Source organism: Sapajus apella, unplaced genomic scaffold (assembly GCF_009761245.1).
Source record: "Sapajus apella isolate SASKATOON/1434 unplaced genomic scaffold, GSC_monkey_1.0 scaffold20, whole genome shotgun sequence".
Taxonomy (NCBI): Eukaryota; Metazoa; Chordata; class Mammalia; order Primates; family Cebidae; genus Sapajus; species Sapajus apella.
The window spans coordinates 8,138,479-8,151,673 of record NW_022436960.1 but is presented as its reverse complement, the minus strand read 5'-3'; the positions used below and the strand labels follow the sequence as shown (position 1 = coordinate 8,151,673).

The 13,195-nt window shown below is 53.0% G+C and overlaps 1 protein-coding gene across 3 annotated transcripts in view; it reads right to left on the bottom strand.

Annotated features, from left to right (window-relative positions):
* CLMN (calmin) overlaps positions 1-12,742 on the bottom strand; it is a 130,710-nt gene extending 117,968 nt beyond the window's left edge. For all 3 annotated transcript variants that reach the window (XR_004271709.1, XM_032287505.1, XM_032287506.1), the window contains exon 1: positions 12,551-12,742. Coding sequence is in view for 2 of the 3 variants with exons in the window: in XM_032287505.1 (XP_032143396.1) it covers positions 12,551-12,632 (82 nt within the window). In the remaining variant the exon portion in view is untranslated. The remainder of the gene's footprint in view (positions 1-12,550) is intronic.
* Positions 12,743-13,195: the final 453 nt, after the last annotated feature.

Here is a 13,195-nt window from a genome sequence, read left to right as displayed (position 1 = left end):
CATCTCTTTCCCCTACAGGTCAGCTGTCACATGCTACTTCATGGCCCCTGCCCATGGTGCTCCTGGCAACTCAATTCAGGCCATTGCCTGGGGCAACCTCCTGCTCTCAGAGCCCAAGGCCCTTGGCTTTGAATTGGGAGGTAACACGTTTGGTTTGTTTTAGATCAGCGTTAAGCTCAAAGGCCCGGCCAGCTTTCCAAGAGAGAGCACCACACTTGTGTACATGAAGGAGAGTAAGTAGCCTTTGTAGACCAGCCCTCCAGGAAGCCGCTGGTGACTCTAGGGGACTGCAGCAAGTCCCTGGAGACACCAGAGTGTGCTGTGAAACCTCACGTCCTCTGCTTACTTGCTGAGAACAGAGCAAAGCCACTGAGCCCCTGTGCCCTTGAAGTCTGCATATGTGAAGTTGGGACCCCAGAGGGTTACATCAGCATTAAATGACATAATGGAGACGGCTCTGCTTTATAATCAGTCAACACCATAATATGATGTGGGGACCTGAGGGTGGTCCCCACGGCTGCCTCTGCTCACTTCTGCCACCATTCAAGTTTATGAGAATTTCATCTCCTCAATTTCTTCGGATGGGATCTCTATCCCCACTCTTTTGAGTCCCATCCCGGAAAATTACCAGGCAGGAATCTTCAGTCAAGAAGTCAGCCTTTGTTAGTTCAAGAAACCTGGTGTATAAATAACTAAACAGAGCCAGCTGGGCCACTGAACCGACTGTGATAGGCTCAACAGCAAGGCTGGCTGACTTCTTGCCCAACATCCCTTAGTCAGGGTCCAGTTTTCTTTCTGAGTTCCAAGTCAATTGCCCTCTCCAGCACCACCTGGCCCTCGATCTAGTGCTGGACAGTCTCTCTCCATGTCCCCAAATTCAGATCCCAACTTACTACCCAGGCCTGACTGACTTCATCCTCCCAGATTTAACTCTGATTCCTGGTTCTACCACTTCTTAGCTCAATGGCTTGGAACTTGTGACAATGTCACTCAGCCTTAGTTCTCGAGCTAAATTAATAATGCCCACCATCAGGGTTCTTCCAAAGACCTGGCACAGGGTCCTGCACTGCAGTCATCTCTCTGCAGCCTACCAACCTCCTCCCCGCACACACTCCCCATGATCACATCAGTACCCTAGAACAAATAAAGACAGTCCCTGAAGTAATTGATGGGAGTCTCACTCTGTCGACAGGCTGGAGTGCAGTGGCACGATCTCGGCTCACTGCAACCTCCGCCTCCTGGGTTCAAGCAATTCTCCTGCCTCAGCCTCCAGACTAGCTGGGATTACAAGTGCGTGCCACCACCCCCAGCTAGTTTTTGTATTTTTAGTAGAGATGGGGTTTCACCAGGTAGGCCAGGATGGTCTCGATCTCTGGACCTTGTGATTCACCCACCTTGGCCTCCCAAATTGTTGGGATTACAGGCATGAGCCACAGCACCCGGGCAACTTAATTGATTTTTATACAATCTGTACTGTATATTACACGTATTGCAACAACAACAATACTGCAGACTGTCTTCTGTAACTCGGGCTGCAACTCCTCCAACATGGCCTGACAAGAAAGAAGCTGTACTCACGCATGGGGGAACTTTTTCAGCCACACGGCAATGTATTTGGAATACTACTGGAATATTTAGTTGCATTTTATCCTTGTTCTACAAAAATAAGTAGAAACAGAAATCAAAAAGGGAAGTGTGGTTATCCATGATCATTACTGGTTTGATAAACCTACCTTGGAGACATCAAGGGAACTGGGGCCATGAAGATTGTGGGGCTAACCCCATAGGGGGAGGCTAGGGAGGTTGGAAACCAGCATGACATCATTCAACAGCACCGAAACAGTGAGGCAGGATTAGGACTGTTTTTCCATTCTTTAGCAATTGAAGTCCCTTGTAATTTGCATGTGCAGCCTGGGACTTTCAATATGTGACGTAATATTACCAAAAGTTGGAAACTGTCTACAACTTTTAGTTATATTAATGATTGTAATTAAATCATATTTTAATGATGTTCTCTTGTTTTCTAAACAAACTGTGATATTTCATATCCAGTGGAAGTTCATTTTCCCAACACAACCAGGACCCGGCTTGCTCTAGGGTAGCAGCATTTCCAGGGTTCACGCATCTCCACTCCAGAAGAACACAAGGATTAGAACAGAGATGCTATTGCTGCCAGAACATGTTCAGTCCCAGAAGCGACACAACAGGGTACGTAGCTAGAGGACACTATGATGCCACCCTCTCATCGCAGGGCCACAGGGCATAGATGAGATCACTGTGACATGACGCCACCACCTTCTCTGGCCTCCTAGGTAAAGAGTCTGTTGGCTCATACCGGCCTCTCCCTTCCTCTGAAGCCCACTCCTGACCTTTGCCAGGAAGCCTCTGAGTTCTCTAGCCAGGTGGTGGCAGCCAGGTGACCTCAGCCCTGTAACCACAGCCCTGGTCTGTGCACTCTCAGCTAAAGCTTGCTGCCCCCCTCTGGTCTCCACCAAGCTCACAGAGAAACCTACAGGGCAGTCCAGCTGTGCAAATACCTCCCCAGTGTGTCTCTTCTACGGAGGTGGGGAAGGCTTGATGGGCATTTATTATTCATTTGTATATGAGATTCTCATGGCTGCTGTGACAGATTACCACATGCTTAGTGGCTGAAAACAACACAAATATATTCTCTTCTAGTTCTGAAGGTCAGAAGTCTGTATGGGTGTTACCGGCTAAAACCAAGGTTAAGGGCAAGGCTGTGCTCCTTCTGGAGATTCTAAAGGGGAATCCGGGTCTTCCCTTTTCTGGCTTGTAGAGGCCTGATATGGTTTGGGTATGTGTCGCCTCCAAATCTTATATTGAAATGTGATCCCCAGTGTTGGAGGTGCGCCCTGTGCTGGCTCCCCTTCCCTTCCACCGTGATCGGAAGCTTCCTGAGGCCTCCCCAGAAGCAGATGCCAGCACCATACTTCCTGAACAGACTGCAGAACTACGAGCCAATTAAACTTTTCTTCTAAATTACCCAGCCTCAGGTATTTCTTTAGAGCAATGCCTAACACAGGCCCCTGCGTTCCCCGCGCCGGACCCCATCCTGCAGCCCCACCACTCTCAACTCTGCTTCCGTTATCACAGCTCCTCTCCCCTCTCTCTCTGACCCTCCTGCTTCCTTCTTATAAGGAGGCTTGTGATTAGTTGGGTCCACTGGATAATCCCAGATTATCTCCTTATCTCAAGATCCTTCGCTTAATCACATGTGCGAAGTCCCTTTTACCAACGAAGAGAACATATTCACCAATTCTGGGGATTAGGATGTGGACAACTTCCAGGGGAGGCCTTGTCTAGCCTACACCGGTTCTGAAGACCCGCTCCGTGTTAGGGGCTGGAAGGACAAAGATGCATACGCTCCACTCAGGGGTCTACTTAGACCCCTGAGTGGACTCAGAAGGCATCTGTGGGGGCTCGGAGTGCTCAGAAGGGCTCAGAAGGTGGGCTCAGAGGGCTCAGAAGGGCTCAGAAGGTGGGCTCAGAGGGCTCAGAAGGGCTCCGAAGGTGGGCTCAGAGGGCTCAGAAGCCCCAGGGAGTCCAGATCCCAGCGCTGTGAGTTCTGCCCAGAAGGGCACAGACAGGGTCCAAGGATGTCCTGGGCACAGTCACAGTCATTCTCTGCAGAAGGGACTGTGTGGACAAAGGCATTGCAAGGGGGAAATAGCGTGGCCTGTGGGCAAAACCAGAAGACACCTGGGTGCAGCTGTGGCCCAGTTCCTTCAAGGAAGGGCAGGCGGTGCGGGGGGGGGGCAGAGCACCCAGCAGCGCTTCTTCCCAAGGGCAAAGAGGCTTTGGGGAGAGATGGACGGGGTGTGAGAAATGTCACCGGGCTGCAGGTGCGGAGCAGGACGGGGGTGCTGGAGGGAGGTAGACAGTGGTCCTGGCAACTAACAAGGAGGATATGTGTAAAATAGGCAAGCGTGGAAAGGCCCAGATGGGCCAGGACTGACGGGACATGGGAAGTGAGGGAAGGGGCACGTGAGCGGCACCATCTGAGGGTTCAGATTCCTCCACCACCAGCTGGCAGGTCACCTCCGAGCCCCCTCCCCACCCGCCGCCCCAGTTCTCAGCCAGAAGGGCTCAGAACACTACTTTTAAGTATGTCATACCATGGAGAATTAAAAATAGTTTTTAAAAGAAGAGGGATATAAATATCACAAAGGCTCCTGGCTGCATGGAGCACCCCCCAGGAGAGGAAAGCAGGGGTGGGGCATGCCTCCATGCTTGGGGCCCTGGGTCCTTTTCGGTTAGACCCAGAGGTCTACAGTTCTGCAGGAGCTGAACGTAGTTCTGGTCGACACCAAAATGACCCAGGGGCTTCCTTAAATTCCCCAAATCCTCCTTGGTTTTCCTGTGCCTGGGGGACAGCGGGCCACAATCTCCAAGAAATAGTGGGACACAGGGGAACCAAATAAAAAGAGGGACAGAAGAGGTGCAGGTCAACCACATGGACCCCTCTGGAACGCACCATCTGGCACTTCCCGGCCCAACCCTGGCTTCCATCGTGTTGAGGAGCTGGCAGGGGCTCTCCCTGACCCCACAGCCCTCACCACACACTCCCCTACCCTGTGGGTCCATGGGGCAGACTTTCCTCTGTGTCTCACCCTCTGCCATGTTCTCCATCCCAGGGCTACAGGACATAAAGGCGACCATGGTGACATGACATCACACGTTCTCTGGCCTCCTGGGTAGAGAGTCTGTGACTCACGCAGGTCTCTTGCTTCCTGTTGAGTTCCACTCTCCTGCCCTGTTAGGAAGCCTCCCCAGGGATCTGCAGTCAGGTGGTGACAGCCCTGTGACCAGAGCCCAAGTCTGTACACTCTCAGCTCAGGCCTGCTGCTACCACCCCAGTCTCCACCAAACTCACAGAGAAACCTACAGGCAGTCCAGCTGTGCAAATATCCCCCTAAAGGCTAGACTGGGCCTCCCTTCCCACCCCACACTCCTGCAGCACCCACGGTGAACACCCATAGTTCCTACATGCTGATCTCAACCTCACCATACCCCTGTCCTCTCTGTACTGAGAACTCCTAGCATGTCCCATCCACCCATCCCTCCATCCCCAGCTCCCAGAGTTTCAGGAGGACTCAACAACTGTTATATGACCAAAGGACCAGGCTCCAAGTGGGTAAGTCCATGTCCAAAGCAGGTTCAAAATGTACAGCGGGCAGACAGGCAGCCCTTGGAAAAGAAGGCTGGGCTGCCACACATACAGCAAGCATCCCCTGCTGTCATCACCAGAAGCATCTTCTACTCGTCATGTGCCCTGAGTCTGGGTTTAGAAAATACAGTTCCTAACTTCCTACAAGAAGTCTTCCAGATTGCCATATTCTGGATAGGAGCCTGATACTTGCTGACAAGAACACATGTTTTCTACTCTGCAGGGAGGCTGGCTGACCTCACCCCACCAACCTGATTCCAGCCTCCCAGACCCCTATATTCACAACTTGCTGTAGGAAAGAAGGGTGATCCCCTGTCCCACAGATGTTGGGGCTTTCTTCGGTACAGAATCAACTGTGGGACAACAGTGACAAGTGTGGGAGGCACGAGGCAGGGGTTCCAAGGCAGCCCCTCAGTTCTGGGATGTGGGGCATCTTGATGGCCTTCATCCTGGGCTGCTGTTCCAAGGCAGAGCAGCTGACTTTAGCAAAAACATCACTGACAGACAGACACAGACACACACACACACACACACACAGAGCTATACACTACAAACACACATACACACACCTTTCCTTTTGCTGAGAGCATTTTACTAACACTTTTCATTTCTCTGTCTTCCTCTTTTTCGACACTGGGCGGGGTGATACATTTTTTTGGTTTCTTTGCCTCAACTACTCAGCTGTGCCCATGTCCTGGAAAAGCAGCCATAGGCAATATGCAAATGAACGGGTGTGGCTATGGGCCAGTAAAACTTTATTCACAAAAAGAGGTAGCGGCTGGATTTGACCTGTGGGCCATAGTTTGCAAATCCCTACTCTGATAAAAAAAAAAAAGTAGGGGCTGGGTGCGGTGGCTCACACCTGTACTCCCAGCACTTTGGGAGGCCAAGGTGGGCAGATCATGAGGTCAAGAGATCAAGACCATCCTGGCCAACATGGTGAAATCCTACCTCTACTAAAAATACAAAAATTAGCTGGAAGTGGTGGTGCGCGCCTGTAGTCCCAGCTACTCGGGAGGCTGAGGCAGGAGCATTGCTTGAACCCAGTAGGCGGAGGTTGCAGTGAGCCGAGTTCATGCCATTGCACTCCAGCCTGGTGACAGAGGAAGACTCCGCCTCAAAAAAAAAAAAAAAAAAAAAAAGAAAGAAAGAAAAAAGTAGGAAAAAAAGACAAACTGGTAAGGAAGAAAAAGTCCAAGATTTTTTGATGCTGCACTTGTGATTTCCAATGCTGCCTCTAATTCCTCCTGTGATTAATGCAATCTACCACTGTTTAAAAAAAAAAAAGACATGGGGAAAGGAAAAAAAATTTATAGAAAGGTTTCTATGGGAACAGGAAGTTCACTTTTAATGGTTCAATCACCCAAAAGACAATTGCTTTATTTTTCTCTCTTCCCCTCAGACACAGGGCAGATGTGATCTACAGCTTGTGGGCAGACGGACTTTGTCCAAAGCCTCAGCTATTCCAGTGAAAAATTAAATGCCAGAGTGTTCCACAGGTCAGGGAGGGCAGTTCATGGAATCTGGGCCTCTTGGGCAAAAGGTTGCTTCCCCAGAGCCGTAGCTCTGGTGAGACACCCCGCCCCTCCCATGAGGCTGTGGGGTCAGCAGGCCACTCAGGGCCGCTCTGATGCACAGGCCTAGCTGCTGACACGTGATTCCGTGGTGAAATCTCTCCCTAGATCTGCTGCCAACTGGACCGAGGGCTTCCCTCCCACTGCTGACAAGCCGTTTGCGAGATGGGCTTTGGTTTCACCTGACCCCTGAACACACTTGTTCCTTGGTACAAATGGGCATGGGTGGAGCCCAGAGCCCCTTGTTTGCCCCTATTGCGGGCCGGCCACTAAACCTCCCCAGGTACCTTCAACTTGTCAGCCAAGGACAAGTCAAGAATGCACATCATTTACAATGTACACCCATATAGCGAAGCTTATGAAATGCAACATTTTCCACCCAGGACACTTGGTGGAAGTGAGTCTCCAGCGGTCAGCAGTGAAAAGAATCTAGGATGCAGCCAGCTGTGCTTAGTAGAGCCCAGAGTCACACACCAGCCGTCCATGCATGCATGCCAGGGGCTGGAATGTAGATAGCGCGAGATGGGCACCTGCCAGGCCCCCACTCCTTGACCACCTTCCCAGAGGTAGATTTGAGCCTCAGATAATCCCAACCCTCTCATTTTACAAATGAGGAAACTAAGGAACAGCAAGGGAGAGAGATTTTTCAGAATCTCACGGCAAGTTCACAACAAAGCCAGGACGCCGGCTCAGGCCTTGAGCCTTTGGGTCTTGGCTGTGGCTTCCCCAGCTGCAGTACGCCCCACCTGGAAGAGCCCCTGGAGAAAAATCCACACCATGAGATAGGGACAGAGCTGGCACTAGAACACGGCCTTTTGCCTGTAACCAGGAGTGAACTCAAAGCCCGGGGCCTGACCCCAGCCACAGCCAGAAAGAAACTTTCTACATGATGATTCATCCCTTAGAACGCAGCCACAGCCCCAGGGGTAGTGCCCTAGCAGGCAGTTCCTTGACAGGAAACCTCTGCATTTGGTTTCCTTTGGATTTTTATGTAGAAATCTTCAGCGCACTTGCTGTGCCCTCTAAGAGCTGGGGGAGGTGGGAATGGGAAAGGTCCCTCCTTGGCTCTATCCCTTCTCTGGCTGCTGGCTCACAGTGACCACAGCGGCATCCCCGTCCCACTGCTGTGTGCTCCCCTGCTGTGTGAACCAAAGGGCTAGAGTTAGACAGGTAAACAGGGGGAGATAAGGAACTGGAGGGGCGGGCTGTGGGTGCAGGAGGCGGTGGAGTTATGGGAGAGAAGGCTGGTGTGGCATCCTGAGCCAGGCCACAGGTGACTTTGAACAACAGGCCCCAGGGCTTGGACTTCATCCTGTAAGCCAGTGCAACCTAGCCTTTTTCTCATGGTGACATAGGACCATAGTACCATTTGTCCTGGGGTGGACCAAAGAGCTGCCCCGGCCCCCACTCTGCGGCCCTCAGCTCACGGGTTGGGAAGCTCTGCTGCAGGTCACAAAACCTGCTGGTGGCTTTAATAAAGTGCTCCAGTGGCTGGGTGGTGGGTGGAAAGCTGTAAAGAAGTCAGTCACTGAGGAGTCTGAGCTCGCAGGAGGAACGCAGGTGCCTGGGCCTGAGGCAGCGGAACAAGAGAAAGTGGGCCAGGGCTGATCCTTCTGAAAACGCAGGCCCTGTCGTGCCTCTGAGCCTGCCTTGAAGCACTTCCAGTACCTTCTCTACCTTCTGCTCTGTGCAACGCAGAACCTACGCAGTCAAGTTTCTGGCCTTCAAAGTCCAGGTCAAGAATGACAGCATCAAAGCCCCAAAGCACCAGAACGACAGGGGACGGCCCAAGGCAGAACTGACCGCTGCACCGCTAGAATCAGAAAATTCAAGCTCCAGTCTGGCTGGGTGCCCATGACAGTTTCACGTTCCTGAAAGGCAGAGACTAGAACCAGCTTTCATCCCCAGTGTCTGCAAGATGCTACGCGCTAAACAGCGCAGAGAAGGGCTGTGGCTTATTTGGGTGCTGGAGGCTTCACACATGAACGAAACCTTCTTTAAATTCTGGCCCAACATCCCTTTTTGTCCAATAGTACAGTGACCCCCAGAACTGGTGGAGCACTGAGCTGGACCCTGAGGCTCAGGCAAAAAGAGAGGGAGCAGCCAGAACAGGTTGTCTTTGGAAGGACACCGGAGCCCTCGTAGCCAACAGCCAGGCAGGGAGCTAAGGCATAGACCTATTAACTCACCACCTCTAGCGTCAATTTGAGAAAATATGTCCCTGCCTTCCAATATGGCTCCAAGGAATCGGGGACCACCTGGCAGAGGCTGCCAACACCCGCAATTCCATCTTCTCCTCTCCAAAAAGGTCAACAGCTTGGACCACCCCCGTTTTCTTGCAAGGGACCCTGTGAGGGTGGCACAGGCCGTCTGCCCAGAGGGACGTGTCCGTGCCCTTTCCAAGGGCTCCTCCTTGACGAAGGCCTTTATGAGCAATGCATGTTCACATATGCATGAGAACCGTATCTGCTCCAGAATCAGACAAACGAAGGTGAGAGGCAGGCCTCTTGGCAGGGGCCATCATTCTGCCCAGCTCACCCTGACCTCCACAGACAGGTCTAGAAATCTTCATTCCAATGTTTTTTGTGGGGCAGAAGAGATCATACTGCATGGATTTCAGAATCCCACAGTTCAGGGCGAGAGATCAAGGCCTTGGATGAGCAAGTGAGCAGAGGCCAAGCTTCCTCTAAGTCAACTTAAACACATAGATATATGAAAAGATAGAAAAATAAAGCTCTATTATTAAACCATTCTTCCCTGAAATGCAGTATCCCAGAGGCCATAACCTCAGGGCTACCTCATTACTGACCCCAGGATTACCCCAACCCAGGGCCCCAAGAGAGTTGAAGCTTTCTGAAAAGAATCAGGAATGCCTGACCCTGACAGCAGCTGCTGCCTGCAGATGGAGGCCGGGAATCCTTCTCAAGCCCTATGATTACAGATCCGTAAAATCCCGCTGCGGCCCTCCTTCCATCGCGACTGTGGCTACCTGTGCTATAAGAAGGGACTCAAGTTTTAGCAGCAGCCCCTCTGCCTGGACTCCACCTGCCTCCCTCAACTGCCACCTGCACTGAGTTCAGAAGAACAAGACCCCGCTGGTGGCCCCCAAAGCTGATCATGCAGGCACAGAGCAGCCAGCCGACACCCGACAGCCAGTTATGGCAGATGCTCTAAGCTCAGTGCAGAGCACCTTCTGGACTTTGCCCTTTGGCTGAGACTTCCTGAGTACCACAGAACCAAGGAGAGAAAATGCCTATTAAGCATTCAGTCAGGAAACTAAAGGAAAAATCAAGAGAAGACAGATGCTGGCCCCCAACTCCACTCCCAGTCTCTTCTCAGCAATGCTAAGCAAAGCACAAAACCCGACACAGTAACTCTACAGTGCTAATGTCCCCCAAAAGACATGGACAGCTTCATTCATTCATAATAGCCCCAAACTGCACACAACCCAAAGGTCCCTCAACAGGTGAAAGGGTCATCAAACGGTGGCATCTACACCATGGAGTAGTGCTCAGCAAGAAAGGGAACTCCAGATACAGGTGACAGTACAGAGGAATCACACCAGCACAATGCTAAAAAAAAAAGGCTGGGGTACATCCTGTAGGATTCAATTGAGTATCAGGTTCTAGTGGCAAAAGTAATTTTCAGTAATGAAGATCAAGTTAGTACCCTTGGTTGTCAGGGGCTGTGTTACTGGCTGGGAAGGAGGAGCTAGGGTACTTGACCATCTAGGGTACTGGAAATCTACATCTTGATCTGGGTGATTGTTACACAGATGTACCCATATATAAAGTTTTGTCGAATTTAAAAATATGTGCACATTTATACATATACATATACATTTAAAAGTTTGTTTTTTAAATGGTGAAGCCTGTTGATGCTTACATTGTAACTGACATTTCCCTAAAAGTGAGGACAGTTCACAGGGAGCTGAGGGGGAGGAGCCTACTCAGTGAACTCCTACCCAACCTCCAGGACCCATCTCAAATTGTCCCTGTTCTGTGAAGCCTTCTCCCACTGTTCTGGTTGTAAGCTAATGCCCATATTGCCGGGCATCTCTTCACAACGTCAGTCTTCTCTAAACCAGGAGCTAATCCTGGAGGAATGCAGGAACTTGTTGCACCAAGCATTGGTTAGTATGTGCTTATTAAATACCCAAAGATTGCCTAAGAACAGATATACACACACACACACACACACACACACACACACCCTGACAGTTCAAACAAAATGGTATCTCAGCAGAAGACACTAATGCCCACCCCCAAATAGGATGTCAGTTTTTCTAAGGCAACAGGATCCAGGCACTTGGCTTATCATCAAAAGAGACACTTTCAACATCCCCAGCCCAAGCCTCCTCCTTTAATCACGGCCAGAGAGATCAGAAGAGCACAGAGCAGTTTCCAGTGTCCACCCCAGGAGGCTACCAACTCCTTTTGAGGTCACCTCTGCCAGCACTGTCCTTGCCCAAGCTAGGGGCGGGCCAGATCCACCTGGGCTCCCAGGAAACATTCCATCAGGTGTAATGTTTAAACCTAACTGCTCCGCCATCCCCCAGCGGCTGGGGCTCCCTGCCCTCTAACAGTAGTCACTGCCCTTGCTGGGGGAGGGCACCAACAGCCCCATCACCTCTCTGCCCAGGCCTCCCAGCTGGCTCCCAGCCCCTCCTAACCTTGAACTCTCTAGAAACCCATGCCTGCAGGCGAAGTGGCTACAGAAACTTCACCTGTACAGGTCAAGGTGGGTGAAGAAGGGCCGGAAGTGGTGTTCCATCCAGTTCTGCAAAGCCCATGTACTTAAAAAAGAAGAAGAAGAAGGAGAAGAAGAAGAAGAGGAAGAAGAAGAAGCAGCAGCAGCAGCAGCAGCTGGAAATACACTTCCACGAGGAAGAGCTCCCTTTTGGGTGGGTAGGTTGTGGGAAAAATTATGGGTGACTTTTTTCCTTCAAATATTTTTGTGCTTTCTAAGTTTCCACATTGAATAAATTCTTTCGAAAGAGAAACACACTTCATGTGTGGCACCGCCACCCCCAGCCGCTCTACACCACGGGAGCTTCTGTTTCACCTCTTCTCAGCTGCCTCCCAGGTAGACGCCCTGGTCCCCATGTCCTGTGCCCAGGCAGGGTCCGCGTGGTGGCGGGCTGGACTCTCGCGCTCTCCCTAGTTGGAGTCCTGATCTTGCAGGGGAGGGGCAGCTCCCTCAGCAAAGTGGACAGTGGAGATGGGTGCTTGCCTGACCTCACCGATCCGATCCGCACCCCGACCTCCTCTCCCCAGCTCACCCCCTGAATTCAGCGCCGCCCACCATTCAATTCCCCTTGCTTCGAAGGTACTTAGAAGTGCGCGAACTCTTACACTCTCTCTCTCACACACACACACACACACACACTCACACACACACACACACACACAGACGGAGTCGCACTGTCTCCTCCCCTCCCTGACCTGGGCCACCGCCCCCAAGAGCCCAAACACAAACTTCTCCAAACTCGCAGCGGTGGCTGGAGGGAGTGGTGACGTCCCCCTAATGAAAATGCGAGCCCTGTCCCCCCAACACACACACGTGTGGCGCCCCACCCCCTGGGCAATTGTAAATCTGGCCGGGCCCGACGCCCTGGGGCTTGGGGGCGGGTGTCCAACTCCAGCCCCCCACCTCAAGGCAAATGACAGGAACCGTGAGCTGCCCGCGAGCGGGGGCGGCGCCAGGGAGTTGCCAAGTGTCGGAGCGGCGACCCGGGCTCCCCGAGCGTCCTGCCGGGCGATCCCGGGGCGAGCCGGGGCTGCGTTACCTTGCAGGTTCTGCACTCGGATGTCACTGATCTGCCCGATGAGCTCCTCGCGTTGGAACCAGTCCCACTCGTGCGCAGCCATGAAGCGCGGGCGGGAGGGCCCGGGCCAGGGCGGCGCGGGCTGCGGGCGCGGAGAGCCTGGCGGGCGGGCGCACGAGCGGCACGCACCCGGCGAGGGCGCCGCGGAGCTGGAGCGGCGGCGGGCGCGGGCGGGGCGCGGGAGGGGCGGGCGGCGCTGTCGGGGCCGCCCCCGCCGCGGGCGGGCAGCGAGCGGGCGCGGGGCGGCGGGTGCGGGGCGCCGGGCTCGCGCTCACTCCCCCGTGCGGGGGCGGGGACCCCGGGAGGCGGGGGGCGAGGGGCGGGGCGGGGCGGGGCGGGGCCGGGGCGGGAGGCCGGGTCAGGCCGGTTTCTTTTTTTTTCTTTCCGGGGTGTTTGTTGGTTGGATTGTTTGGTTGCAAACCAGCAGTGATGAGACGCGGGTCCCGGCCCCCAGATTGTGATGTCTCAATCAATTGCCGGGTGACGCAATGGGGGGTGAGCCCGCGGGTCCCAGTACCTGCTCCAGGAGGCTGCGCGCAGCGCCTCCCTCCCGTCCGGATAAGACGCCCCCTCCTCGGGTCCCTTGTCCCCTGCACATTCTGGAGA